This window comes from Macadamia integrifolia, chromosome 9, assembly GCF_013358625.1.
Source record: "Macadamia integrifolia cultivar HAES 741 chromosome 9, SCU_Mint_v3, whole genome shotgun sequence".
Lineage (NCBI taxonomy): Eukaryota > Viridiplantae > Streptophyta > Magnoliopsida > Proteales > Proteaceae > Macadamia > Macadamia integrifolia.
Window position 1 is genome coordinate 33,044,263 of NC_056565.1, and position 25,873 is coordinate 33,070,135.

General features: G+C 38.5%; 2 protein-coding genes across 3 annotated transcripts in view; one reads left to right on the forward strand and one right to left on the reverse strand.

Moving 5' to 3' along the window:
- Positions 1–502: 502 nt before the first annotated feature.
- On the forward strand, positions 503–15,657 carry LOC122088743 (uncharacterized metal-dependent hydrolase YabD). Of its 2 annotated transcripts, none has more exons than XM_042658065.1 (8): positions 503–803; positions 935–1,005; positions 1,107–1,188; positions 4,971–5,021; positions 9,672–9,772; positions 13,672–13,825; positions 13,933–14,163; positions 15,362–15,657. In XM_042658065.1, exons 1-8 carry the CDS (start codon positions 681–683, stop codon positions 15,479–15,481), a joined length of 933 nt encoding a protein of 310 aa, XP_042513999.1. In that variant the 5' UTR covers positions 503–680; the 3' UTR covers positions 15,482–15,657. The 2 variants fall into 2 exon arrangements, with proteins under 2 accessions (XP_042513999.1, XP_042513998.1); XM_042658064.1 differs by having other exon boundaries at positions 504–803; positions 932–1,005.
- Positions 15,658–17,303: 1,646 nt separating this feature from the next.
- LOC122089722 (translation initiation factor eIF-2B subunit epsilon-like) overlaps positions 17,304–25,873 on the reverse strand; it is a 45,637-nt gene continuing 37,067 nt past the window's right edge. The window contains exons 11-12 of the mRNA XM_042659419.1: positions 18,767–18,892; positions 17,304–17,889 (exon numbers count right to left, since the gene is read on the reverse strand). Of these exons, the coding sequence (XP_042515353.1) occupies positions 17,842–17,889; positions 18,767–18,892 (174 nt within the window). The 3' untranslated portion in view covers positions 17,304–17,841. The remainder of the gene's footprint in view (positions 17,890–18,766; positions 18,893–25,873) is intronic.

The window sequence follows — 25,873 nt, forward strand, 5'->3', positions numbered from 1 at the left end:
ACATGGCTCTTGCGCCTAGACATAGGGCGTGCAAAATTATCACCCTACCCTCTATTAAGTAAAAATGTTCATTCATGTTGATACCCTATGAGGCTATGCTCTCGCATTGGTGGAGAGACCATGTAATTAGGTAACTTTCTTTTTCACTAAAAGTTGTGTTCGGTAGCCAAGAGAAGAAAAGAAAAAAGTACAAAAAAGTATACCTACTATATTCTTGGTTTAAAAAATTTTCATTATGTTTGGTATGTCCTTAACCAAGAAAAGATTATTGTTTTGAATCTCAAATTCATATTGGGAAATGTGCAGTTTTCTTCTCTTGTAAAAAAAAAAATTCTTGCTTAAAATATAAGAAAAATAAAAAATATATATATTTTATTTTATTTTTTACCAAACAGATATAATTTCATTCCTTTTCTTTTCTTCGTTTTTCTTTTCCTAGATTCTTTTGCCTTTTCAGTTCATTTCTTATCTTCTCTTCACTACCAAACACACCGTTTTAAAAATATAAGGACTAGGAAGATAATACCTGTTCGCTTTTCATTTCCATCATTCCATGCGTTCTTCCATGAATCCGACAGCTCAATTAGGTACATGACTCGACAGCTCAATTTCACGTCCAACATCACCTGCAAATATGCCAAAATCGGAAAGAGCTTGGAAAAGTTTGTCGTGGTAGAGAGATGAAGCTTTTCGATTCTCACTGCCATCTTCAGGATCCAAGAATATACCACCTGGCTCCCCAACTCATTCGAACTGCTCTCGACTCTGGAGTTCTTCACTTCGCTGTCAATGGAGTCTCCGAGGTACAAAACTTGTCTTTGTGATCATTTCATACGAAAAAAAGCAGGATTTTTCTCTTGAAGAGGTATAATTTCTGCTCCTACTAATCCATTTTCTTTCCTCTTTCCTTTCTATAATTCTTCTTGGGTAGAAGGATTGGTCTGTGGTTAAGCAGATGGAGGAGCAGTATCAATGCATAGTTCCGTGCTTCGGTCTCCATCCTTGGTGGGTGCGTTCTGTCACTGTTGACATTTATTTGTTTAATTGGTAAAGAAAAATGAACAAGAAGGTTGCTTATGTGATTGTTATTATGTTCGTTTGCTAAGGTATGTTGCTGATAGGAGCCCTAATTGGTTGAATTCATTGCGGAATTTCTTTGACACTACACCCTGGGCCGCAGTTGGTGAGGTCAGTTAATCGTTAGCTTTTCGTTTCAATTTTGCATATATTCTGCGATTGCAAATGCTTGTTCTGCATTCCTGCTTTGGTCATGTCCTTTATTTGGTCATTTTTTTTTTATAATTATAATTTTGTTCATGCCCTTAAATTGAAGGCCACATTATGAGTTTCTGATATTGGTGAGACTGTATTAGATGGTTTTAAAAAAAAATCTAATCTTTGCTCAATGGATTATGTAAAAGGAATTAGAAAGTGGAAAGTTAGGTTTCATGGGAAAAATAAGTATGGTTGGAATTCAGTGAAACTTGAGGGTAATGCAATAGAAGCTGAAACCAAAAGAATCTGATTTACTCTCCCAATCTGAATCTCCTATTAACTAGCTTACAAAATAATAATAAGGAAAAAAAGCTAATGATGGAATTTCTTTTTTGAAGCTGGGACTCACTATACACTTGGTAACTGCCATGTGGCAGTTTGTTTACAATTCAATGTGGCAAGTGTATTGTCCACTTCATCATCTAATTATGTCTAAAATTTCAGGTCATTTAACATGTCCATGTGTTACCAGTGAAAATTGAAAATTCTTGGCCTTCCAAGAGGTACATGGACATACAAAGGAGCATGGTTAAAAAATTCGCCCAAATTTCCCCAAAATTTTGTAAATTTTCGGTGATTTCGACAAGGCTGAGACAAAATTTCAGTGATTTCAACCTCATGTCCTATCGCTTCAGAGATACGACTTTAGGGGGTTTATAGAATACCTTTTTTGAGAGTTCTGGTCAAAATTTCGACTGGAATTCGTCTATTTCGAATGCGGGGAGAAGAAACCCCCCCCCCTTTTTCCTTGCTATTTTGCTACCTCATCTCTACACACTGCTGGAATATGGTGTTGGGGTTGTCACAACACAACAATGACATCGTTTGCTGCATATTGGTGAATTTGGCCACATTTAACAGTTCAAGGTATGAACTTACAGTTCGACAACATTGTTTGCTGCATATGAACTTTATTCGTTCCCAATGCTTATGAGTATGATCAATGATGCCCACTCAGGCACTCACAGTTATAGACTGGATTGTCCTTTGTGGACAACCTCTTCTCCTACCCAGCCCACCAGTCGTACATGTTGGCAACACGCCAACACCATTAAGTCACAGTGGCTGGTTCTTCATAGTATGGTGACCTGTACCCTAGCGTAGTTTTCCTCTTGTATGTAGATGAAGCCTTTTATAGGGCAGCTGTGGAGGACTTCAAACAATTATTCCGGCACATTATGACGTGGCCTGCATTTGTCATACAATCGAAGGACAATTGGCATGGGCACCATTGATCCATGAGTTGGCTCGATCCTCCACGTAACTCTTTGCAGTATTTACTATCAGGATGGCCTGAGATGTCCACTTTGTCTTCATGTATCACCACACAGCATTGTATTGTTGGGACTTGGGGTCTGTATGAGTCTATATTACATGTACTTTGTATTATTTCGCAATTAAACAATATTATGTTTCTTCATTCATGGTGCATAATTTACTTGTTTTACTTGCTTTTTCTGTGTTCTAATACTAAAAACAATATGTAAAATAGACAATATTATACAAGCTATACAATAGGGTTCGGCGTATACATTGAATCAAGGGTGCAAATCCAAACCCCCACTATGTGACTTTTCTTGCAATATAAAGATTTACATATGTTTATAAATGCTAAAATAAGGTTTCCCTGAAGCATCAGAACTTAATATGGCCGTTTGCCCCCCCTAAAAGCCAACCGAAACATACTGGCAACAAGTGCACTGTTTCGGCGAAATTTCACCCATTTCAGTCATTTTGGTCAGATTGGAATGAGACCGAAATCCCAGTTGTTGAACCTTTCATGGGAGAGTATACCTACATTTGGGTTTATGATTGAATTTGGATTTGAAATTTGACATATGGCCATCCACATCATTGCCTAGATATCCAAAACTCAGAATTGCCTCATAATTCTACCACGTGGCAGAATGACGTTGCCAATTGGTAAGGCTATTGGGTATTTGGGTTCAGGTATGGTGGAAAAATTTACCCATTCTTTTTTCCCATATGTCAGAAATTTTATTAAGATGGGGCTGGAGCTGCAATGAAAAGGATGTACAAGAGGCCTTGCTTTTCAGGCCCAGTTGTAGCAACTGTTGGAAGAAAACCATATTCCAGCTATTTCTCATCTAATTTCGGTATTTCAATTCTTTACGTGCTGATGCCCCCAAAAAACTATGGTCCATAGCTTTCATGTTTTTGATAAGCGTAACCTCCTTACCTTTTATAATAAACTTGTAGCTGCAGCGTCCAGAAGCTCTTGGATTCTGCTTCTGCCAAATTGGCAAAAGCAAAGCAGGAAGGATTGGATGGATCGAATTCTGACCTGTTCTCTCCACTGCCTGAAAGCTTGAATCAGAATAGATGATGGATAGATTAATGGTGTATTCACAATATTTTTTTTTAGGGAAAATTGGTAGATGATCATCTTGATGGAAAAGTGAGCTTTGTTGGCTGGATGATGGGCGGTTTGTGGTGGAACTGAAAAAATGACCTGAAATTAAAGAGGAAACAGAGAACTAGAAGAAGAAGAGATGATGGCACAGCCAGAAGCCCAAATTACCTTAATGAAAAGTCTGTAGCTCTGCTATTTGACTGCTACAAAAAGTTAGGGTTTTTTAAGTAACTTATTAAGAACCCAACAAAATGAAAATCTGTTGTAAACAACTATAATACTGACTAATCTCCATGCCTTGGGTAGAGAAAAAACAGCTCTAGGTGGTCCACTTGTGGGTCCTGCAGACCTTGAAAAAAGAGAAAATAACTCGTCCTACAAGCTGTATGTTGACTATAAACCTCCACCAGAAGGGGAAGAGGGCAAAGAAAGAAAGAAAGAAAGAAAGAAAGACCTTGTATTATTTGAATTTGATAAATAAAGAGCCTCTAATTTGAAAGCTTTCCCATTCTAACTATAGTCATTGGACTTAAGAAATAGTAAATATTGAAAGAATGGGGTGTTTGCATGATTACTAAATTAACAAAAAATATATAATAAGTATATCCATGTTCCTATAGATCCATTGCTCCTCATGGGAATTGCCATGATGCTTCTTGGACTTCAGACATAGTAAATGGTCAAAGCATGGGTGTATGCAAAAATACTAAATTACCAAAAAAATGTTGTATTCATAATATTTCCTTTTAACTTATTTTATCCATAGATTGGATAGTTTGTAGAGGAAGACAGAATGCAATGCAACCCCTAGGTACATTGCTTTTGGTTCATTTTTTAGTCATTTAGAAGTCGCAACTGGCAATGGGGATTAGGGAATTCAGAAGCTCAATGTTCCTGCGCAAGTACATCCAAAACCCATATGTATCACCCGTTTTCTAACTTATATCAGGCGTTGTTAATTGGATGTTTGTGCACTTACTTGGTTCCATGATAACTTTGTCATTTTGAAGCTTTTGACTGCTTCTAGGGATGCCTGGTTTTACTGTTAAATTCTTAAGTTACATGTCATCAAAGTCTGTTTGGATGCCCGTTCTGGAAATGAATTTCAAAAGCCTGATGTGTACTAGGTCTTCAACTTGCATTTACTTTGTTTGCTGGGCAGTTTCATACTTTCTTTTTAGTTAAATATAGTTATTTTTTTTGCCAAAATTAGTTTTACCATCTTCATACTGGATTATTCTGAAAAGACAGTCTAGCGTTGCCATATTTATCCTGCACATGGAGTGTGTGCTTACATATACTTGCATTTGGGAAATTTCAGATTGGTTTGGACAAAGGGTCGCATGGAAAGGAAATAAGTTTCATTGACCAGGTCTTTTCTACTAGCCCAATTATTCATAATCTCTTATTCATTTGTCATGTGTGATTTATTGTTGTTGTTTTTGGTGATGCACTTTATTAGGAGTGATACTACAACTTGCTAGCAAGGAGGCAAAACACTTTGTTAGGAGTGATACTAAAACTTGCTAGCAAGGAGGCAGACAATATATGCATGCCTCCTTGCTTGCAAGTTTTAGTATTGTTCCTACTAAAGCACATCACCAAGAAGAAGTCAAACTAAGTCAATAAAGTGTGTTTATTGATAAAGGCCTCTTTGGTTGACTCTTCTGATACGAAGAGGACATACTAAGATTACTAATAGAAGTAGGAGAAGCAAATCATATCTCTACTGGAAGAATAAAATTAAGATTTAAAGCATGAAGGACCAGGTTGTTGTGCTCTCAAGGGAGATTTTCTTTCTCTTAGTGGAGAGGTCTGCTTGTGCCAACACTTCCATTGATGAGTTGGCTGGGGCTAACAATCCTTGTTCTTGGGTTCCAGTCCCATTGACTAGTTCCTGTGAGGTTATTTTTCTCTGGCGATTTGTTGTAATGTATGCTTTGCATTGTTGCCAGGTTGACTCTGAGAGGGGTTGAATCAGGATCTATAAAAGTTCTCTCAAAATTTTCTTACTGTATCTCAAACTCCCCTTTTATGTTCCCCTTCTTTCTGGCACTGTTGACTATCACTAATGGTACTACTAAATCACACTGCTGCCCAGAGCTGATATAAGTGAAGCTGCCAAGAGCTGATATGTTCACACAGATCATTGTTGGTGTTCACAACCTCTCACATACACTGATTGTCATAACCATTGCACTGTCGTCCCTTCTAGCTTAGACTGTTCTTGCACTGGAACTCTCGGCATTGTCTTAGATACGACGCATGCACTTATACACAATCATATGCACCTCTACCTCGCAGCCACTATGCGACCAGGTGCCAGAGGATATACACCCACTGATTGTCATAACCATTGCACTGTCGTCCCTTCTAGCTCAGACTGTTCTTGCAATGGCACTCTCGGCATTGTCTTAGATACGACGCATGCACTTGTACACAACCGTATGCACCTCTACCTCACAACCACTATGTGGCCAGGTGCCAGAGGATATACACCCACTCTGCAAGCATACACAACACTTCTATTTTTACAATACATGTAATCATCCACAACACATAATATACGTGGTTCTGCAGTGGGCCTACTCCATGGAGCAATACCTTTTCAGGGTTTCGTATTTTGTTCATTACTCAATTAGCTTGTGACTACAACATAGTCCAGGTGCTATGACACCTGCTTCAACTTGAGATAACACTCGGGTTAGGGTTTCACCCTCCTTACAACGAATTTGATGTGTACAGATAGAAGTCTCAGTCACAATCAAACCCATCTAGTCTAGGTATTTTGGCAGTCACATTGCTTAGAACTAGCATACATATTGATACCCAGAAAGTATATTGTAACACATACAAGGTAAGAATGCTTACAATCGTTGCCCGTCTTGATTCTGGTATCCTGGGAAGCCTTTGAGTGGCTGTGAAGCATTTTGGAGATTCCCCAGTATTATGGGAGTATCTCCTCTTTCTTTTTTCTTTCCCCCCCTCTCTATTTTCTTTGGTCTTCTTTCTTCTTTTCTCACTTGTACATTTCAATAGTTTCAACCATGGCACACAAGAATTCTTACATGCTTAAAACATTTTGCATAAGACATTGAATGCACAAGGATAGGCTTCAATGGATCAACGGCCCTTCTTCAACTTACTTTTTCTTTCTTCCTCCTTTCCTTTTATTCTTCTAAGAAGTTCCAGTATGCTCAATAGTGTCAAATACCCCCCTTCACGTAAGCTCAAGGACACAAGGATAAAAGATGGAATGGGGTTTCTTCCCTTTCTTCCTTGTCTTTCCCATCACTCTTTCTTCTCCCTTATTGTCTTCTCTTCAATGTAAGAACTAGAGCTCACAACTACAGATATAAACCTCCATTAATGGTGTCTTGAAGAATCGGATTTGGAACTGCAACACTCACTGACTCACTTGGTTTTTCTTTTCCTTCTTCTCTTTTCCCTTCTCCTTCTCTCCTAGGGTTTGTTCCTATTTTTCTTGGAAGAGTTGGTGACAAAAAGACCTAAACTTCACTTAAATACCCCAACAAATTACCCAAACCTGAGCTTGGTTAAACCACCCAGATTGGACTGGAAATTAGTCTGGCAGACTGATCTTTCTTTGTTGCAGGGGGCATTACTTCTTTTATCAGGCTGATTCCTGTTTCATCTGAAAGTAGACTCAAAAGATCTACAACTTTGCCAGAAATAGCCTTACTCTAATTTTGTTCGGAAAGTGCCAAATGTGCCGCATTAGCCTGGATGATCAATGACACTGCCATACTTATTAGTAGAATGCCGCTTTGTATTTGACACTTCATCTCAAGAAGACTTCTAACACTTCACCCAGCTGCTTTGAGATTTATTCGACATCTTCAAGCACATGTTGCCAACAATGACAGCACACACACAAATTGCTACTCAAACTTTTGGATGACTAACAATCTCCCCCTTTGGAATTGTTGATAACGCTATACTGCTGCACTTCTCTCTCCATCTCTCATCTCTCATCTCTCTCCCCCTTTGACCACAAAGACAATGGTGCTGATGGAGAGATAGGATCCTATGTACACACACAAACTCCGCCTGCACCATTACACCTATTGTGTTCTTGGAATCATAATTCCAAGCTTATCTCTTAAGTCTTTCAAAATCGTGTTTGGGAAGGGCTCAAGGGCCTTGGTGAAGATATTGGCAATCTGATCTGCAGTAGGTACAAACTCTAATCTCACTTCTCCCTCTCTCTTTTAAGATAGCCTGCCATGGTCTCACATTGGACTCCCCGTCAATTCAATGTATCTCTCTTTGCGCTTGAACACACAACTTGAGAACTCTCCCCCAGCACAAGGATGATAATCTCAGGATTGTCTCACACTACTGGGTGTTTTATCAATTTATTTTCCTATACATGAGTCTCATTGGGAAAATTGCCATGTAAACGTTATCAAATAATGGAATTACATAAGACTTGTGCTGATAGAAAGACGATTCAAGGCTGTAAGTCTTTCATGTTTTGAGCTGACCTGGAATCTGCTGTTAAACCACATCAAACTGCTCCTACAGTTGCGTCATTTGCGGAGTAATTGTTAGAATATGTGTTTTAAGTGCCACAGGGGCAGGCACATTAGTCCTTTCCCCCCTCCACTGACCCTATTTAGTGTGGGACGGCTGGATGGGGGGGGTATGCTTGTAATTATTTTATGTTCTTTTCTTATTATAAATAAAGGGCTTGTGTGATCAGTTAGATCATTCAAGCATTCTCCCTATTCATGCTGTTAATATTAATCTTGCTGAATATATGCACTACCTTCAATGATTTGGCCATAGCTCCCTCGTTTGGTATCAGATTAAGGTGATTCCAAATCTTATAGAAAGTATACTGACAGAGCTCCAATCTTTATGTTCTGACCTTCAACCCAAATCACATGGATGGTGGTCAACAACAACAGCAACAATCATAACCTTATCCCAACTAAATGGGGTCGGCTACATGGATCCGAAATTAGAATAAGAATATAAAGAAGCAACATAAGTAAGGTAAGATGAGGTAAAAAGTAGGTAAACCAAGAAGTTAAAGAAGGAACAATGTTGAATAAGCTAATTTTTTAAGGATCCATTTATTAGAAAGAAAAGCCACGTAAAGAGAAAATTTGTTGTCAAATTTTTTTTTTGGATGAATTGTTGCCAATATATTACTTGGTGTTTCATATTTAAAAAAGAAAAGGAAAAGGATGTGCAATACATCGGTTGATGTTTCATATTTAAAAAGAAAAGGATGTGCAATACATCGCTTGATTCTCTCTCTCCTCAAAAAGAAAAGGATGTGCAATACCTCTCCATCTCATCCATCGAGAGGGATGCCGGAGTCGGGAACAGGATGAATGGTGAGATGCAGAAGTTGATCTCCACTCCGTTTGTCAGCTCTTCTAATCAACTTGGTGATTTTTTCACCAGTGCTCTGTTTCGCAATGTGTTTTCTCAAGGTTGCTTCAAGCATGGTAGATATTTATGCTCTAGCTTGAGGGGTGGGAGTGTTAAAGTTATCTTCTGATTAATATTTTTGTTTGCTCCTATTGCTGCAGGGGCTTATGAGTAAGGTCTTCTATTTATATTCTAGACTTTGTCTATGATAAATAAGATGCTATGCTGATCGATTAAAAGTATTCACAACCCTAAACGATCAACTTGTTTTCTACATTTCTCCCTCGTCTTCTTCTCTTGGTTCCACATTCTCTCCTTTTCTTTCTTTCTTTCTTTCTTCTTCTTCACCTTTTCTGCACATGGACTGATTATTACTGTTCTGATTTACTAGCATTGTGAGGTCCATTTTGATTGATATTCTGAGATCCGGTAAGATTTAAAAGGAGCATAGACTTACGTGTCTCTGTTTTAGGCAACTTAAGCTGCCACGTAGCTGATATGAATCCTGCCTGCTAGGCCTTGTGGGACTACTAGTCCCTGTAATCCCCTCCACCTAAAATATGTCTAAAATTTTAGTAATTAAATCTTCTTATGTTTAGAGTCTTCGTGTGTTCAGGTTCAAGTTTTTCGCCAACAACTGGAACTTGCCAAGGGGCTGCAGAGACCTGTTTCTGTACATTGTGTTCGTGCCTTTGGTGACCTCCTTGAAATACTGCAGTATGAATTTTCACGTTATCTGTTTTATTTTGACTCCTTTCATGTTAAAATTTAATGCTAATGTGAAGATTATAGGATAAGGTAGTAACTTATTTTGAGGCTCCTTAAGCATCCTAGGAAGCTGGGCAATGTCGTGAACATGGAATCGGAGCGGGGAGGTCAAGTGTTCGTCTCCTAGGAAGTGCCACGTGGATGGTGCCAAGATGGCCAGCACGTGTGGCCCATGCGGGGGAGTGTTGATGTATACATTTACGCTTGCCATTCCCTTCAAGTTCGAGCTTTTAGGTGAAACAGTAGCAAACAATTTGGTCTATTCTTGTATTCCAAATAACCCAGACCATGATGTATCTAGGATAGTAGTAATTAAAAAATAGCAATCCAGTGCACGAGGCTCCTACTACTACAGGGTTTGGGAGGGGCAAGTTTACACAGCCTTATCCCATGTATCTAGGATAGTAGTAATTAGTGGTACAAAAATACTTATACAAACCTTTGAAGTGGTCCCATCTCCAAAGGTCTAAAAATTACAGCACAAACCATTATTTGATGACAGTGTTCCCATCTGATCCAGCGATTTATATTTTCTTGATCAGCATTTATGTGTTAAATATATATCTATACACTGAAACCATAAGTTAGCAGCAGTTGGTTAGCAAGTGAGAGGTCCTCACTATGACTCTTCTTAGGCTCACTTGAACAGTACTTTTTTTCTCCCCAACTATAGAGTACTTAGGGCCTGTTTGATAACGTTTCAAGAAACGCGTTTCTGCCGTTTCTATTTCCAGAAACAGCAGAAACGGAGCAAAAAGCGTTTGATAAAACTGTTTCGTTTCACTTATTTTTAGAATTAGAAATAGAAATTTTTACTTATTTATGGTTCAAAAAACGACCCAGGCGAAACAAGTTGAACTTGTTTCGCCATTTCTGGAAACGACTTGTGGCAATTCTTTCACTGGTTACCATCGACTTCAAAAAACATGACTTATCAAACACCTTCAATTCCGTTTCTGTTTCTAGAAACGGAAATTTATGTTTCTGCCATTTCTTGAAACAGAAACGGCAGAAACGTTATCAAACGGGCCCTTAATGTCTTTCTATTTGGTTCATGGTTTGAATCATGATACGTTGCCTGAGTCACAGGAGCCAGCTGAGTTAACCATGTGACTTATTCATCCAAAAAAAAAAAAACCATGTAACTCAACAAATGTTTTATTCAGTGCATCTGTTGGTCTTTGTTGTACATGATCTAACCATCTCAATCAACCAAAACCTCATCATCTATTGGTATGATCTGAGTTTCGTGCCACTGATCCATCTCTGCACACTGATCTCAATGCTGTTAAGGTGAAAGGGGACACCATGCTGACATGGTGTTATGTTGAGTGAGGCAAGAGGTCCTAGGCAAGGTAAGCATCTTACTGAAGCAGGGCACTATTTTTATTTAAAATAGAATATTTTTCACATTGTTTGGAGTGTTAAGTGGATGTAGATATAATTAAAGATGGTTATGTGAAATTAGAAATGCTAAAAATTTTCTGCTAATTAGTGGTATGGTTACCTCATTTTTAAATTACTTGTGAATTGAGAACTGATTTCATGACTACATGGAGAAATTATTGAAGTATTTTACAAACCATACCAAATTGGACCAAACAATGAATTAAGACACCATGATAGTCCCATCAAGTCCTTAAGCTTCCTCTCCTCTACGTTGGCATAACCATGCGATAAGCATAAAATAGCAGGCAACAAAATTTGCAATCTGTTGGCTATTGATGGCTAGACCTGCTAGGTGCTGCTGTTCTCTCTTTTCCCTTTTGTATGTTTATTGTTCTCTTTATAAAATTTCCATTTTACCAAAACGATCATGTAAAATTGCTCCTCAACATTATTAAAGCCGACAAAACTTTGGATCTGATTCTGAAGAGAATGTTAAACCCTGTTGAGCACAGCTTGTATTGTGTTGTTGTTGTTGTTGTCATTGCTGTCAACACAGTCAGTTGAGGAGCACACTCAAACAGTGCTTACAATGTTGCTGAGGAAGAGTCATTTGCATATGGAGTATGGACGGTGCTTCAGTATAGTAGACAGGTGGCGGTGTGACATGGTAGCATAGTTGTAGGTGCACTGATGTAGCAGTACATAATACAGTGGTAGTGCAGACAGTGGCAGAGCATGCAATGTCAGTACAACCAGCAGAGGAAATTGAGTGTGAGAGGACAACATCTGATGATATGGCCAATCTGTTGATGAGGTGACATTATTGCAGTGCTTATTGATATTTGATGAGTTGGTAGGCTCTTGTGGCAGAGAGGTGATGTGGCATGTATTGACAGATGAATGCCAGTGTTACAATACAGTGACTTAGTGAGGTGGAACTATGAGTTGTCATAGATGGCTCAAAATGTACTGATGAGTACTGGTGAAATGTGGTGATGTTTTGATGATGCACAGGTTTTTGGGCAGCTCTGGAGGAGTGAAAACAGTAAGTCGGTAGTGCAGACATGTCAGATTTATAGTGGATTATGTTTGGCAGTTATATAGAGGAATCCAGGCATGTATGGCAGGTGTTGGCAGTGTATTTCATGGTTATACTGTCATTGGCAGTATGTGGTAGCATCAGGTGAAGGATACACTCACTTTCAAAAAGATTTCATAGGTTCATGTTGATGTATCCGTTGGAGCAAACACCACCAAAAAAAAAAAAGATTCACACAACACACAGATTTAACAAGGTTCACACACCGATGTGACGTGCTATGCCCTCGGGCGAAGAAGAAGATGATTCACTATGAAGAAAAATTACAATTGAGATCTCTCCTAAGAGCACCCAAATCGCGACAAGAAAACTCGCCCAAAAACCCGAACACGAAAAAAAATCCCCAAATCTTACAATGCTTACTCAACAAGACGATAGTACAAATATATACTCATCCAAGTCGGTTCGCTCCATCGGGCCATAGTTGATTGGTTTATTCTGTACCGGGGGTTACACCTCCACACCCCATACGAGATCAGTGCTAGGCTTCGAGCTTGGGCCAACCCCTCTGCTACCATCACAAATCTCAGAAAGAAAAAAATCCCATTCAGGTCTCCACCAAAATATTTCGGACTGGGGCAATCTTCGAAACGGGTCAAGAATTCGAGACAAATATAATGGTGTCTATTTTGGAGACAATTTGAGCTGGCCTAATGACTGATTTGGAAAGAGACATGTACATGGAAGTTATAGAGCATCGAGTTATCTTTCCAACTCAATTGAAACGATGTCAATCTGATATTGGAAAAAGTTATGGCATGTACATCAAGCAGGCTGAAGGAGCAGTGCTTTCCCATCATTCAGGTTCAACTTCAGTTTTGGGATTCATGCACTGACCTGGGTTACAGATATCTTCATGGAAATGTAGCGCTTTGAATGTTCTTTCCAACTCCGATGGAATCAGGTAAATGGGAGCTCGGCCGAGGAAGTTATGGCCATTTCCGTGGAAGTCGTGTGATCTACTCAAAATTAGCTACGGCAGTTTTCTGTGCCTAAAATTTAGCGTCGGGGGACTCTAGCACGGTCAACCGCAGCATCTTCTGTCAAAACAGTGAGAGGGGGTTAGCACATGTTCTAGTGATCAGATACAAATATTTATTACTTATTTATAGTGTACAGTGCATAAAACCCCCAGTTTTGCATGTATGCATCTTACGCATGTCTAACATCTCTCAGTGTCCCTCCCATGCATCTCTGAGACATCTCTTAAAATCAGCTTTCTGATATGCAGCCCGATGCTAGTACTTCGAACCTTGCTACTGATGCCTGTTCAATGCACTTAAACATTGTCTGTATTAAATGCTCGCTGATTGGGAATGTCTAAAAACTCTTGGCTGACATACTCTCTTTTTGTGACAAGATCTGCAGGTCCTTTCCCTGCTGGTGTGATTCTCCACTCCTATCTTGGGTCAGCTGAAATGGTTCCTGAATTTGCAAAGCTTGGTGCTTATTTTTCCTTCTCCGGGTTTCTTATGTCAATGAAACCACAGAAGGCGAAGAAAATGCTAAAGTTGGTTAGTTGACCTATTCCATTATTAGTGTGAATAATGCATCATGTCAATTGTCAATATTTTTCCTACTTCAGTAGGAATAGATTCCTATGGGCTTTTTGATTTTGCAGGTACCTACTGATAGGATTTTATTGGAGACAGATGCTCCTGATGCACTGCCAAAATCAAATTTGGATTCTCTCTTCTGGGTTCACAGTGATGGTTCTGGTCCGCTAGAGTTGTTGGGAGGTAGAAATTCAGCTTCAGGGGTTGGGGATCCCTCTCATGGTTTGCCTCATGCTTCAAGGGATGCATCAGCACTGCCAAAGGAAACACTTAATCACCCAGCTAACATTCATAGCGTGAGTATTCTGTTGTTTTTCCCTTCAGTTGGTACAAAAGGTTTTTCCATGTGTTTCACTTCATTCAAAACTTGATAAATTTACTGAAGAAGCAAGGATAAGAGGATTATACACAGTTCCTTACTAGGTCAAAATAAGGACACATCTGGATGTCCTACAAAGCTAAAAGCCATACAGCCTAACCTTGACACCCAAAAAGGAGGCTCCTCCTACCTCTCACAAACAACAGCACCTGACAACTGAAGCAAAACAGTCTTGGCAACCAAAGAGCTTGAGAAGCGTACCACACCAAACACCAGTTGAAGAGGCCCGGCCTCACAACCAACAAACCTACATCAACTGCAAGCTCCCCCATCCATGCAACTGAAAAACTAAACAACTTGGGGTTAAGGACTTTTCTTGTTGGGCATGGTCCTTTCCCCAAATCCTTGGTTTCATGAGAACAGTCTCATACCACAATAGTGTTGTACGCTGTTGCACCAATGGTAGAACCAATTGTTCACTTTCTTTGCAATATTCCCCAAATCTATCCCAATGAAGAAGTGAAAAATAATCCAAAATTTTCCCCCTTTATCAGGGGTGTTGACTATTCATCAGTTGTTGGACCTGACCCCCCACTTCATTATATTGAATTCCACCATCTTCAACTCATCTGTTTTCTGACAAGTCAGGATGGTTCGATAAAGTCCGAAGCTTTTAGCTAATTACCAGATGTTAAAAGACTGTTAAATCTTGGTTATTCAAACTACTACCCAGTTCTTTAAGGAGAGAGATAAGCCTTTTCTCCAGCTTGTATTTTCTTGACCAAATCGAAGTACTTGTGATGTCCACATCTCTTCTCATTGTATCTGAACAATCATGAGCACAAAACCAATATTTTGGTTCTTACATTATACTAGATAGGAAAGTGAAGTGTTCTGTGTTGCTGTATGCAACATACTGATAGCACCTGATGACAGTGAAAACTGTAATCAATTACTTGCATATTCCATCCAATGTACAGAAGCAATCTCATTTTGTTACCTGCTGATTAAGTATTATTTATGAAAATTTGGAGGATTCACACAAAAATGGAGCAGAAGAAACTGGCTGTTTTTTTTTTTTTTGGTTTGAAGAAAATAGAAAAATTCTTACTTACATCTGCCATACCATCTAGCAGATTGTTCTGAGAAAGTAATAACAGCAATTATTTTTTCAGGTACTAAGTTACGTGGCATCGTTGCTTGAGATGCAAGAAGAAGATCTTGCAGAAATAAGTTACAGAAATGCAGTAGGGTTGTTTTCTTATGCTGGTTCAAAAGTGCTTGGAAAAGCTTAGTTTGTTTTATCTTTTGTGTGTGTATTGTGAGGTTAAAAAGGAGGAAAAGCTATACCATCTCAGCTTTCTTGATTCCCAGAACAGGACTTTTGTCTGGATTTTTATGATGCTCGTGACGTTTGATTGTGGCCGGAACATATATTGGTTTTCTTTTGTCCATTTGACCATTCAAAGTAGAGGGTTTTTTTTTTTTTTCCTTTCCTGGTTGAGCCACCTTGAAAGTAATCTCCAAGAGGGAACATCTGGGTGTTTTTATCTAGCACACATGGACTAGTTATCGGCATCATCCTTGGCTGTAGTCATTTTTGGTTGACTGGGGGAGAAGTCCGATTAAAGATGGGCCAAATAATTGAATTCGTCTTGAATACTTGACAAGCGGGAATCAACACGGCCTCTTACGTTTACAATTATCATTAATTGTCTTGCTAGCACTCTAATCCTTTTGAGCTCCATTTGCTTGTAAGGGAGATTGAAGAAAAGGGAAGTGAAAATTTTCAAATAGAAATTTTTATTTTTATTATCCGATGTGGTTGTATAGACTATGGGCCAGAGAATGCTATCATGTTGGTATGGGTATGCATCAGTGTGTGAGAGCATCTTCAGTGTGGGAGCAGCGCAGCCCTTCTGCACCCACTAGTTGTATATGGTCTTTCTTTTGTAAACTATTTAATGCTTTTGTTATATTTAATAAAATGATACTTTTGAGATGTAATTTTTCTTTTATATTTTTGGTGAAAATTTTCTTTTACTTTTTTTAATCCAAGGAATTTAGGTGAAAAAAATTAAAATTTAATAATTAAATATAAAAATAACTTGAAGTTATGTCACAAGTGGCATCATTACAGAAGTTTGTGGACCGACTTTTCGTAAAGCCAACCATTTATCTTATGATATATATGAGGTATTTTCTGGATAATTCAAATTCGAAGCAATTGGATGTCTGACTCGAGCCTATAAGATGTGGTAGATTGATAGAAATAATCCAAGCTCTATTTGTCATATATTCCATATATCACATTAGATATCATATTCATGAAATACAATGTTGTCCATCGAGGCCATGTACAATAAGAGGAGAGAGGTGGGAAGTGATGGGATCACATTTGTGTCATCCCATTATTTAGCCACGGTGAAGGAAAACTTTGTCCGAAGTTTATTAGGTTAGAAAAATCTGCTGTCATTTTTTAATATCCCTTCTAGCCAAAGGAGCTTTGATGGTTGTCTGAGGGAAGAAAAATTATCTACATGGTACCTATGAGGTTAAGATGGCTCTTTAAAACCCCAAGGGGTTAGCGCAGTTGGTTTGGAGGGGACACGGTACTCTGCCTAAGGAAGCGATGTCTTGTGATCAAACCTTCACCACTGCACCTAACTTCTAGGGGCCACTGCATAGATGAACTGACCTGGTCCTGTGCAAACGGTATCACAATGACCCCAGGGATTAGTCAAGTCAAAGATCCGGATACCCTGTTTAAAAAAAAAAAAAAAATAAATAAATAAATAGATGGCTCTTGAATTTTTCTGTGACGCATCAGAACAGTCTAGTGTGATGCCTTAGTTGTTTCTTTCCCGAATACGTCATTACTTCCCTATTTAGCGAACAAGCTAACAAATAGTATGCCATTTAATAATGATGTCAGGGTTGTGTGCAAAGATATGCTTCCTCTTTTGTCTCACCGTTATCATGGGAGGAAGAGATAATTTGCTTTTCCCATACTTGGATATGGTGACATCTCTTCCCCACTCCCCCAACCACTCCCAATTACCCTATTTAATTTAATCTGGAATGGGAGACGAAGAGAGAAGCACAAGCCCAATTAGATTAAGGCGAATGTATAGTTTCTTGATATATCAGTTCATTAAAATTGATCATTTCCCTTTCAAAGATGATTCCATCGTTTGAAGAGCCATCGAGTGGGTTCCCAAGGATAAAAATACAAAAACCCAGGGGATCACCTCTCCAAAATACAAATAGCCAGCAATAACTGTGAACACCCAATGGCAAACTTGAATGCTAGCCTACAAGTGTTGAAGCACTAAATCCATATATCAGAATGAGACGTTTATGTTCCAAAGAAATTTTGGGACACTTTTACATTGAGCTTTAAACAGCTGATACATTTATTTGCAGTCAGCAATCTTTGTGTGTTCTAGATCACTGGTCCCATAATGACAAAATATGTTACTCTGGCTGTTTGTGTATACATGTTGATCAATGCTGATGGCGCCATGTAAGTGAGAAGGGGCAAGTCAGATCAGATGTTGGCACGAGATTTTGCAAAAGCTTTTGCTGCTGCGAAATTAAGCACCACTGTCTAATGACTTCTAGGCAAGTCTCAACCTCCATTGGTTATATTCTTTCAGTCGTCCTCTTCGTCTTCGTCTTCTTCAGGCGCCTCTTTCAGCCACTGCAACAAAGTTCAGCACATGAATCAAATAAGGGAACGTAAAAAGAACATGCCACAACTCGATTGACTGGGATGTGAGGGTTACCATGCTATAGCAAAAAAAGACCCATCTTTTCAACCGCAGGAATCATGCAGGTGATTATATATATATATATAAAATTTCAGTTTGAGAAATTAGACTTACTGCTCTTTCAAGTGGTACAAGTAGCTCAGATTGGATCAATTTCACCTATTTAAGTATCCTAATCTAACCAAAATACTTCACTAATTTCGTGTTCCCCCAATGGACATAAAATTTCTGCTTCATAACCAAGTCAATTATAAATAAAAGCATAATTGGTATACAATATTGTTGTGAATTCCACATGACTTGGATGTGTTTGCTTATATTTTAGTACAATGGCATGATATTTTGGGAGCTTGCTCTGCAGTTTGGGAGACACTTGTTTAGGGATAAAAGCCAGAATAATGGCTGAAGAACAGCTCCGTTTGATCGACATGAAATTTATGCAGACTCTGTTGTATGATTTGTTTTCACCTAATAAAAAAAAAAAATTTATTTTAAGTACAACACAAGAACTATCATAGTGCTCATTTTCCTATTCATTCCTTAAAGCACAAATTATCAAGAGTTCTGCAAACCAGATAGTATCTATTAGGTATGTTATACTTAACCACTGTTTTTTGTATCTTCAGAACCTTAGAAACATATTACAGAAGCAGTGCAACAACCGAGTTTTCAATTAGACCAACAAATAAGTCTCTGGGTTAGAAAAAGGGGGGAAAAGACATTTCTTTAAGCTGCAAAATGGAACCAAAAAAGGAAAAATAAAACTAGGCATGAAATAAAATGTTACGACAAACTCAGTCATTTTACCTGAATGAATGCTTCTGACTGCTTAACAAAAACTTTATCGGACTCGTCGGCCCCTTCTTTCTCAGATGCCCACGAAAGAATAGCTTCTTCTTGTAAAATGTTTTTCTCATAGAGGAAATGCAATATCTAATTTTTTTTTTAGAAAGCAGATAAAGAAAAATAGAGTAAGGAACATCATCTTAACCAAACAAGACGAGGCATGTTAAAAAAAAAACTCACCATTTATGGCAGAATTCCATGAGCATACATATATCTCAATTAACTATAGAAAAACAATTATGTAGTTTTTACTTCAATAAATTTTGTATCAAATACAACATACTCTTCGATAAATAACAAAATAATTACTATTTTTAACTGTTATATTTGATGTAGGTCTGATGTAGATCAATTGTATGCATCTAAAACATTTTGAATATTTTAGCAGTGATAAAAATTCAGAGTTCTTGAAGGAATTGGCCTTTACTAGTATGCTAATTGGATATGGCAATAGAACTAAGGTCTAAGTGTTCTTACAAAGATTAAACACATTGCAAAAAACTGATTTTCAATTAGTCATTCCTGCAAGGTTCAAGTATACTCGGACATGCGTCGGCCTCCACTGATTCTGATCCATCACTAGGAATCGACCCGGAATCGGACAGAGTCGGTTGGAACCCTAGAAATCAGAATCGGGAAGAAGAAACAAATATTTCCCAAAATCTGTGATGTTTTGAACTTGTTGATTCAATAAACTTGGGGATCTTGCTCCAAGAGGTAAGTCTGATTTTCGTCATTTTACAGACTAAAAGAAGTAAACTGATGAAGCTCAAGGAAGAAGAGAAGAGCAGCCTTCAGTGGGCCTCGGTTGTTTTTGGACCAGTTCTTGGGATAAACAAGACCCAAACCAGAACATAAGTCGTGGAGATTTGCCATAGGACTATTGACCAATAAATTCATGAATTTCAGGAGGGAAAATGTTAGGCCAAGGCAGTTTGCATGGGAGATCTTCTTGTGGAGCCCAGCTGTCAGCAGCAATCATATATTGTGGATCAGATTTCTAAATTTTAGGATTTTACTTGTCTTATATTCAGTAATATCTTTTAGTTGAGATAATGTAATCAGGAAGGATGGAAAGGTCATTTCTACAGCCTACTAAATGAAGATGTTAGAATAAGAATAAGTGTGCTGCAGGTGCACATTGGGGCTTCCCCCCCCCCCCACCAACCCTAGTTAGAGTGGGGTGGTTGGATGGGGGTATTTTTGTAATTATATTTTATTTTCTGATTTGTACTCCTATATGACTCTATCATGATTCTATATTATAAATAGAGGACTTGTGTGATCAGTTAAAGACACACAAGGATTCTCCCATTCATCCTGTTAACATGGTATCAAAGTCTAATTTCTGATCTAGGTTTTCAGTTTCCAGCCCCTTCTTCAAGAATCACAGACCTCCTTCACCTTCCCTTCCATCACCTTTGTTAGCCTCCATCTTCTCCTCCCTTTGTCCCATTAATCTACCATAGGGCAGCACTAATAAGGTGATTCTTACGAATTTAGTGGCTGTCCTATACCCTACCTCATGAACTAAAACGCAAAACCCTTGCAAGAAAATTAAGTTTTGTTAGCCTCTGCGATTTTTGATTCTTCTATTTTTAGGGAGTATGCTTTCTTCCTCTTAAAGAACACACCTCTACCTCTTGAGGATAAAGTACAACTACCTAGAAGGACTCATCATCACTTGCAAGATTGAAGATCTACACTAATAATTTTTTTTGCTAAAACAAGGTTTTCTTCCAAAACCCTAACTAAATCGATTTTTGGGACTCCCTCCTCAGAACTGGCTGAATTTTTTAAGAGATCATCATTACTATTGCAGAGGAGATCAACCAGACTTGTGGCCCCATCTGCCAAGTCTTTGTATCAAATCTCCCATCTTCTTTGATAATTAGGGTTTTCTCCCAAAACCCTAATTTGCCTATCTCAATAGTTCCTCATCAAAATCCGATAATATTTGACGGAGTGCCTCAATACCCATATTGGGCAACTCGATCCAAGTATAGACACTTTTTGAAGGCTGTTACTAGTTCAAATCATATTTGTAGTAACTACTGTGACCTCTGGACCTAATGGTCAAAGTCGCAAGGACAACATGCCTTTTCTGACTAGCTCTATAAAATTGGATGGAACTAATTACCTCGTCTAGTCCAAATCTACATATCTTACCATTGCTGGTAGAGGTCTCACTGGACACATTATAGGGAAATTGAAGAAACCCTCTAATGAGGGTACCCCTCAGGATAAATGGATCACTAATGACTCTTTGGTAATGGCTTACTTGATTGGTTCTATTCATCAGTCTATTTCTAGAGATTTTTTATGTTAGACACCGCTTCTCAAATATGGACTGCTGCCAAGGAAACTTATGGGCAACTAGGGAATGATGATCAGGTATTTGATCTTCGTAAGAAGGTTCGTACCACTACCAAGTTGGAACTCTATGTCTAAATATTACGCTGAACTTCGAACCTTGTGGTATAAACTGGATCACTTGGCAGATTATCATCCCACTAATGTTGATGACTGCACTACTTACACCAAACATGTGGATAATATTAGAGTGTATTTTGGTTGGTTTGAATGTTGAATATGATCAAATTCGTGTTCAGATGCTTAGCAAATCTCCCTTCCCACTCTGGTACAGTCCTTTGCCCTGATTTATACGGAGGAATGTTGCCGTAACTCAATGCTACATACTCTTACTATTGAAAAGTTAAAAGTTAGCCCTACATACTAGATAAACTACTACCTCTGAGGGAGCAAATCGACCTGCTGATACCAAAGATTGTTAAATGTGAACATTGCCACAAGCCATATCATACCAAGGCAAACTGTTAGAAGCCTTATAGAAAACCTGCTGATTTTGAGGCGAAGCATGCTCGTGGTCGATCCAAAACTAAAGCCCACCAGACTGAGACTCTGGACTTTCCACCTGCAACTGATATAGGAATTTCTCAGATTTCAAATGTTTAGTTAAGGCTTCAAATTCCTTAACTCCAGCCAATTCAGTCCCCTCAAGTTCTAATTTTGCTCACTCAGGTATTTTATTTGGTGGTCATTGTGCATCAGTCGTCTTCACTCCCTGGATCATTGACTCCAGTGCCACTGATCACATGACCGGTTCCTCCAGTTTATTTCACTATTATCATCCACCTCAGGCAGAGATAAAGTTCGGGTAGTAAATGGCACACTATCGTTTGTCTCTAGAAAGGTTCTATTAAGTGTTGCTTGATAATGGTTGTCTCCCTATAGCTGCAGCATCAACTACTCCTCATCAGCTACACTCAGCTTCTTCTTAATTGAATCAATGGCACTGTTGTATGAGAACCCACCAATTGGGACCTTATCTCTTTTATTTCTGCATTTAGTTAAAACATGTACCAAAGATGAATTCTTTTGTGAAGCCTATACTCTGGCTAAACAAACTCATTCCAATTATTTACCTTTAAATAAAAGCTCTTCTATTTTTCATTTGGTTCACTCTGATGTATGGGGTCCTTGTTGTCAGACATCTATTTCTGGAAAAAGATGGCTTGTGTCCTTTATTGACTGTCACTCTAGAACTACTTCGATTTACATGATGCAACACAAAGTGAAGTGTTCAGTTGTTTACAGCGGTTCCATAAAATGATTTAGACTTAGTTCAATGCCATGATGATAACGGAATAGAGTACATGGAGGGCCGGTTTCAAAAATACCTAGCTGATCATGGGATTCTTCGTCAGACAAGCTGTGTTGATACTCCTGCTCAAAATGGGGTGGCTGAACGCAAGAATAGGCACTTGTGTTGGATAATGCTCAAGCCATGATGTTTACTAGACATGTTCCATCTCAGTATTGGAGTGATGCTGTCCTCATAGCAGCCTACTTAATCAATCACACGCTGACTCGTGTCCTCAACTCTCGAACTCCTGTTGAGGTTCTTTAAGGGACTAAATCCTTCCTGGTTCCTCCAAAGACTTTTGGCTATGCCTGTTATGTTAGGGATCATCATTCACCAGGAAAATTGGAACCTCGATGTACTAAGTGTATCTTTTTGGGTTGCTCTCCTACACAGAAAGGATACAAGTGATACCATCCTCCTACCCGGCATACTATGGTAATTGTGTTTCATGAATCTGTTGGAAACTACTCGTCACCTCTTCAGGGGGAGTCTGGTATTACTAGTGAAGAAGAGATGACTTTGAATCTTCTTGCTCCACCAGTGTATGCTCTAATAGACAGTGAGGGGACAGAGCCTATAACAGAGACTCTTATCCCTATTGTTCCAACTCAACAAGAGATGACTCCAGTCCAAAGAACCAATGGTGAATTCCAGAGACAATTTGATGACTCTACTCTTCAAGTTTATCGTAGGGACAAACAAAAAAAAGCAACTTCAAATCATCACCACTACTACATCACCTTTACACATTCCTTTGCCAGCCCTGAATCCAGAACAAACTGAGCCTCCTACTTCAAGTATAATTTCTCCTTCTGACCAACCTATTGCCCTAAAAAAAGGCACTACGACCTGTATTCAACACCCTATATCTCATGTTGTTTCATATGATTACCTCTCTCTAATCGTACTTTATGTCTTTTGTTTCATCTACTTGTATTCCCAAGAATTGGAAGGAAGCTTTTGTAGAAAAAAAAATGGAAGGTCGTACTGGAGGAAGAAATAGATGCCTTAAAAAGGAATGATACATGGGAACTTGTGACTCTTCCACCCTATTGGCTATAAGTCGTTTGTGGTAAAACAAAAGATTGACGATTCTGTTGACAGATACAAGGTAAGGCTTGTGGTTAAAAGGTTCACTCAGATATATGGAATTGACTACCAGGAGACATTTGCACCAGTTGCCAAGTTGATTTCTATGCAAGTGTTACTCTCATGTGCTGTGAACCTAGGATGGGAACTCCAATAACTTGATATAAAGAATGCTTTCCTCCATGGAGAGCTTGATGAGGAAGTTTATATGGTTATGCCACCAGGTTTCTCCAGCACAAGAACTCACAGCAAGGTCTGTAAGTTGAAGCGTGCTCTCTATAGGTTTTAGAAGATTTCACAAGGTTATGACATTTGTGGATTATAAGCAGAGTAATGCTGACCACACATTGTTCATAAAGAGGTCTAGTGAAAAAGTTACTATGCTCATCGTCTATGTGGATTGATATTGTGGTAACAATGTAGACTAGGTTAGGGATTCTAACTAAGTCTCAAACTGCAGGAACTTTTAGTCAAAGAATAACCACATATTCACCAAGTAAGTCTAGAACATAATACAAATCAGACTGAGATCAATCAATAAGGATCAGCCCTATCGATCTCTTTATCTCAGAAATTCTGCAACTGGAAGGAAATCAGAGAACAGACTTTAAATCACCAAAATCTGGGACTGAAACAAGGATAAATAGTGACCAATATCATGCACAAAAAATCAGAGTCGTCGATTGAATTTCTGGGCAGAAGAACACAATCGGCCAGAACTGGAGAAAATTACAGATCAGTCAAATCCCTGGTCTGATGATCCTCAAACTAGGATCGATCCTTCCTCTAACCTGGTCTAACAGTCGACCAAAGTTGAGCCTCTTCAGGTGGCTAATTCCTCATATCAGTGAGAGGTCGGTTGGGAGAAATCTGGGTTTCTAAAACTAGAATTAAAAAATGATTAGATTACTTGCCTGAGATGACGGAAGAAGAACAGCAATAAAAGAAAACCATAAGATAAAAGGATCCACTAAGGCTTCTCACCGTAGAGTGTCGACCAGATCAAACACCAGTCCCATTGTTCTTGATCAAACAAAGGAAGCATCTCAGCAGCAGCAGCAGCAGAGTTTTTTTGTTCTTAAAATCGTGGGCCTTAATGGGAGCCCTTTCCTTTATTTATAATAATGATGGGGGTTTACAAATAATAGAAACTCACTCTAGTTTCCAAAACTAAAATAGAAAACTAAATAAAAGCAAGTCCTTTAGTTACTAAAATTAAAAATAGAAACAAGGAAATAAGAAATACTGAAATTAGAAACTAATTAACCCCATTAAAGCCCAACTAAAAAAGAAACTAATGGAAAAAAGAAAACTAACTAGTAATCCCGTACTCAATCTTAGAGCCCCTATTTTAAACCCATAAAAGTGGCCCAATACACTCCAAACCACATGGACTGAATGAATGCCCAACACATATACAAACTAACCCTAGGCTTATTCTTAATAAAACAGCCTATTTTGGTTATTTAAAAGTACTGAAATTGATCACCTCAAAGGGTTGGGCAGATATTTTGAGATAAAGGATCTTGAAAAGTTAAAGTACTTTATTGGGATTGAAGTTGCCAAATTTAAAAGGTATCGTTCTGTCAAAGGAAGTATATCCTTGATCTGTTGTTTGAAACTAGTATACTGGGTTGTTATCCTTCTGACACTCCTATGAAAGCTAGTATCTGGCTCAAGGAAAAGGAGGGTGAACCAGTTGACAAAGACTGCCACTAACGGTTGGTAGGAAAACTGATACATGATAAACTACAAGAAAGAAAAGAATGATTATATTAGAGCATTTGAGAGTAACTCTAATATATGATAAACTACAAGAAAGTCGTTTGAGGTGGTATGGCCATGTTCAACAGAAGCCTTTGGATGCTCCAGTACGGAGGAGTAATTTGATTTAGATTGAAGGAACTAAAAGAGCCAAGGACAAACCTAAAATGAATCTAGGATAAGTGGTGAGAAAAGACATGCATGGCCTAAGCCTTGTCTCAAGTATGACCTCGAATAAAGCTGATTGGAAGGCAAGGATCCAAGTAGCTGACCCCATTTAGTCGGGATAAGGCTGAATCGTTGTTATTGTATTGTAATAAGGCATGACTCTCCTGTTTTGTAGTTTCTACTTTGAGATCTTAGGCTAGATTTAATAGATAGCTAAAGTATCTTTTCTTTTATTACGTACTTTCTGTACAAGTCCCTTTTATTCCATGTGTGTGACTTCTTTTTTATTTGTTTCCTTGTTTGTCTTTTTTTTGGATGAATAATAAAATGCATTAAACAAAAGAGAATATAAAAAGGAAGAGAAGAAAGGGGGGGGGGGG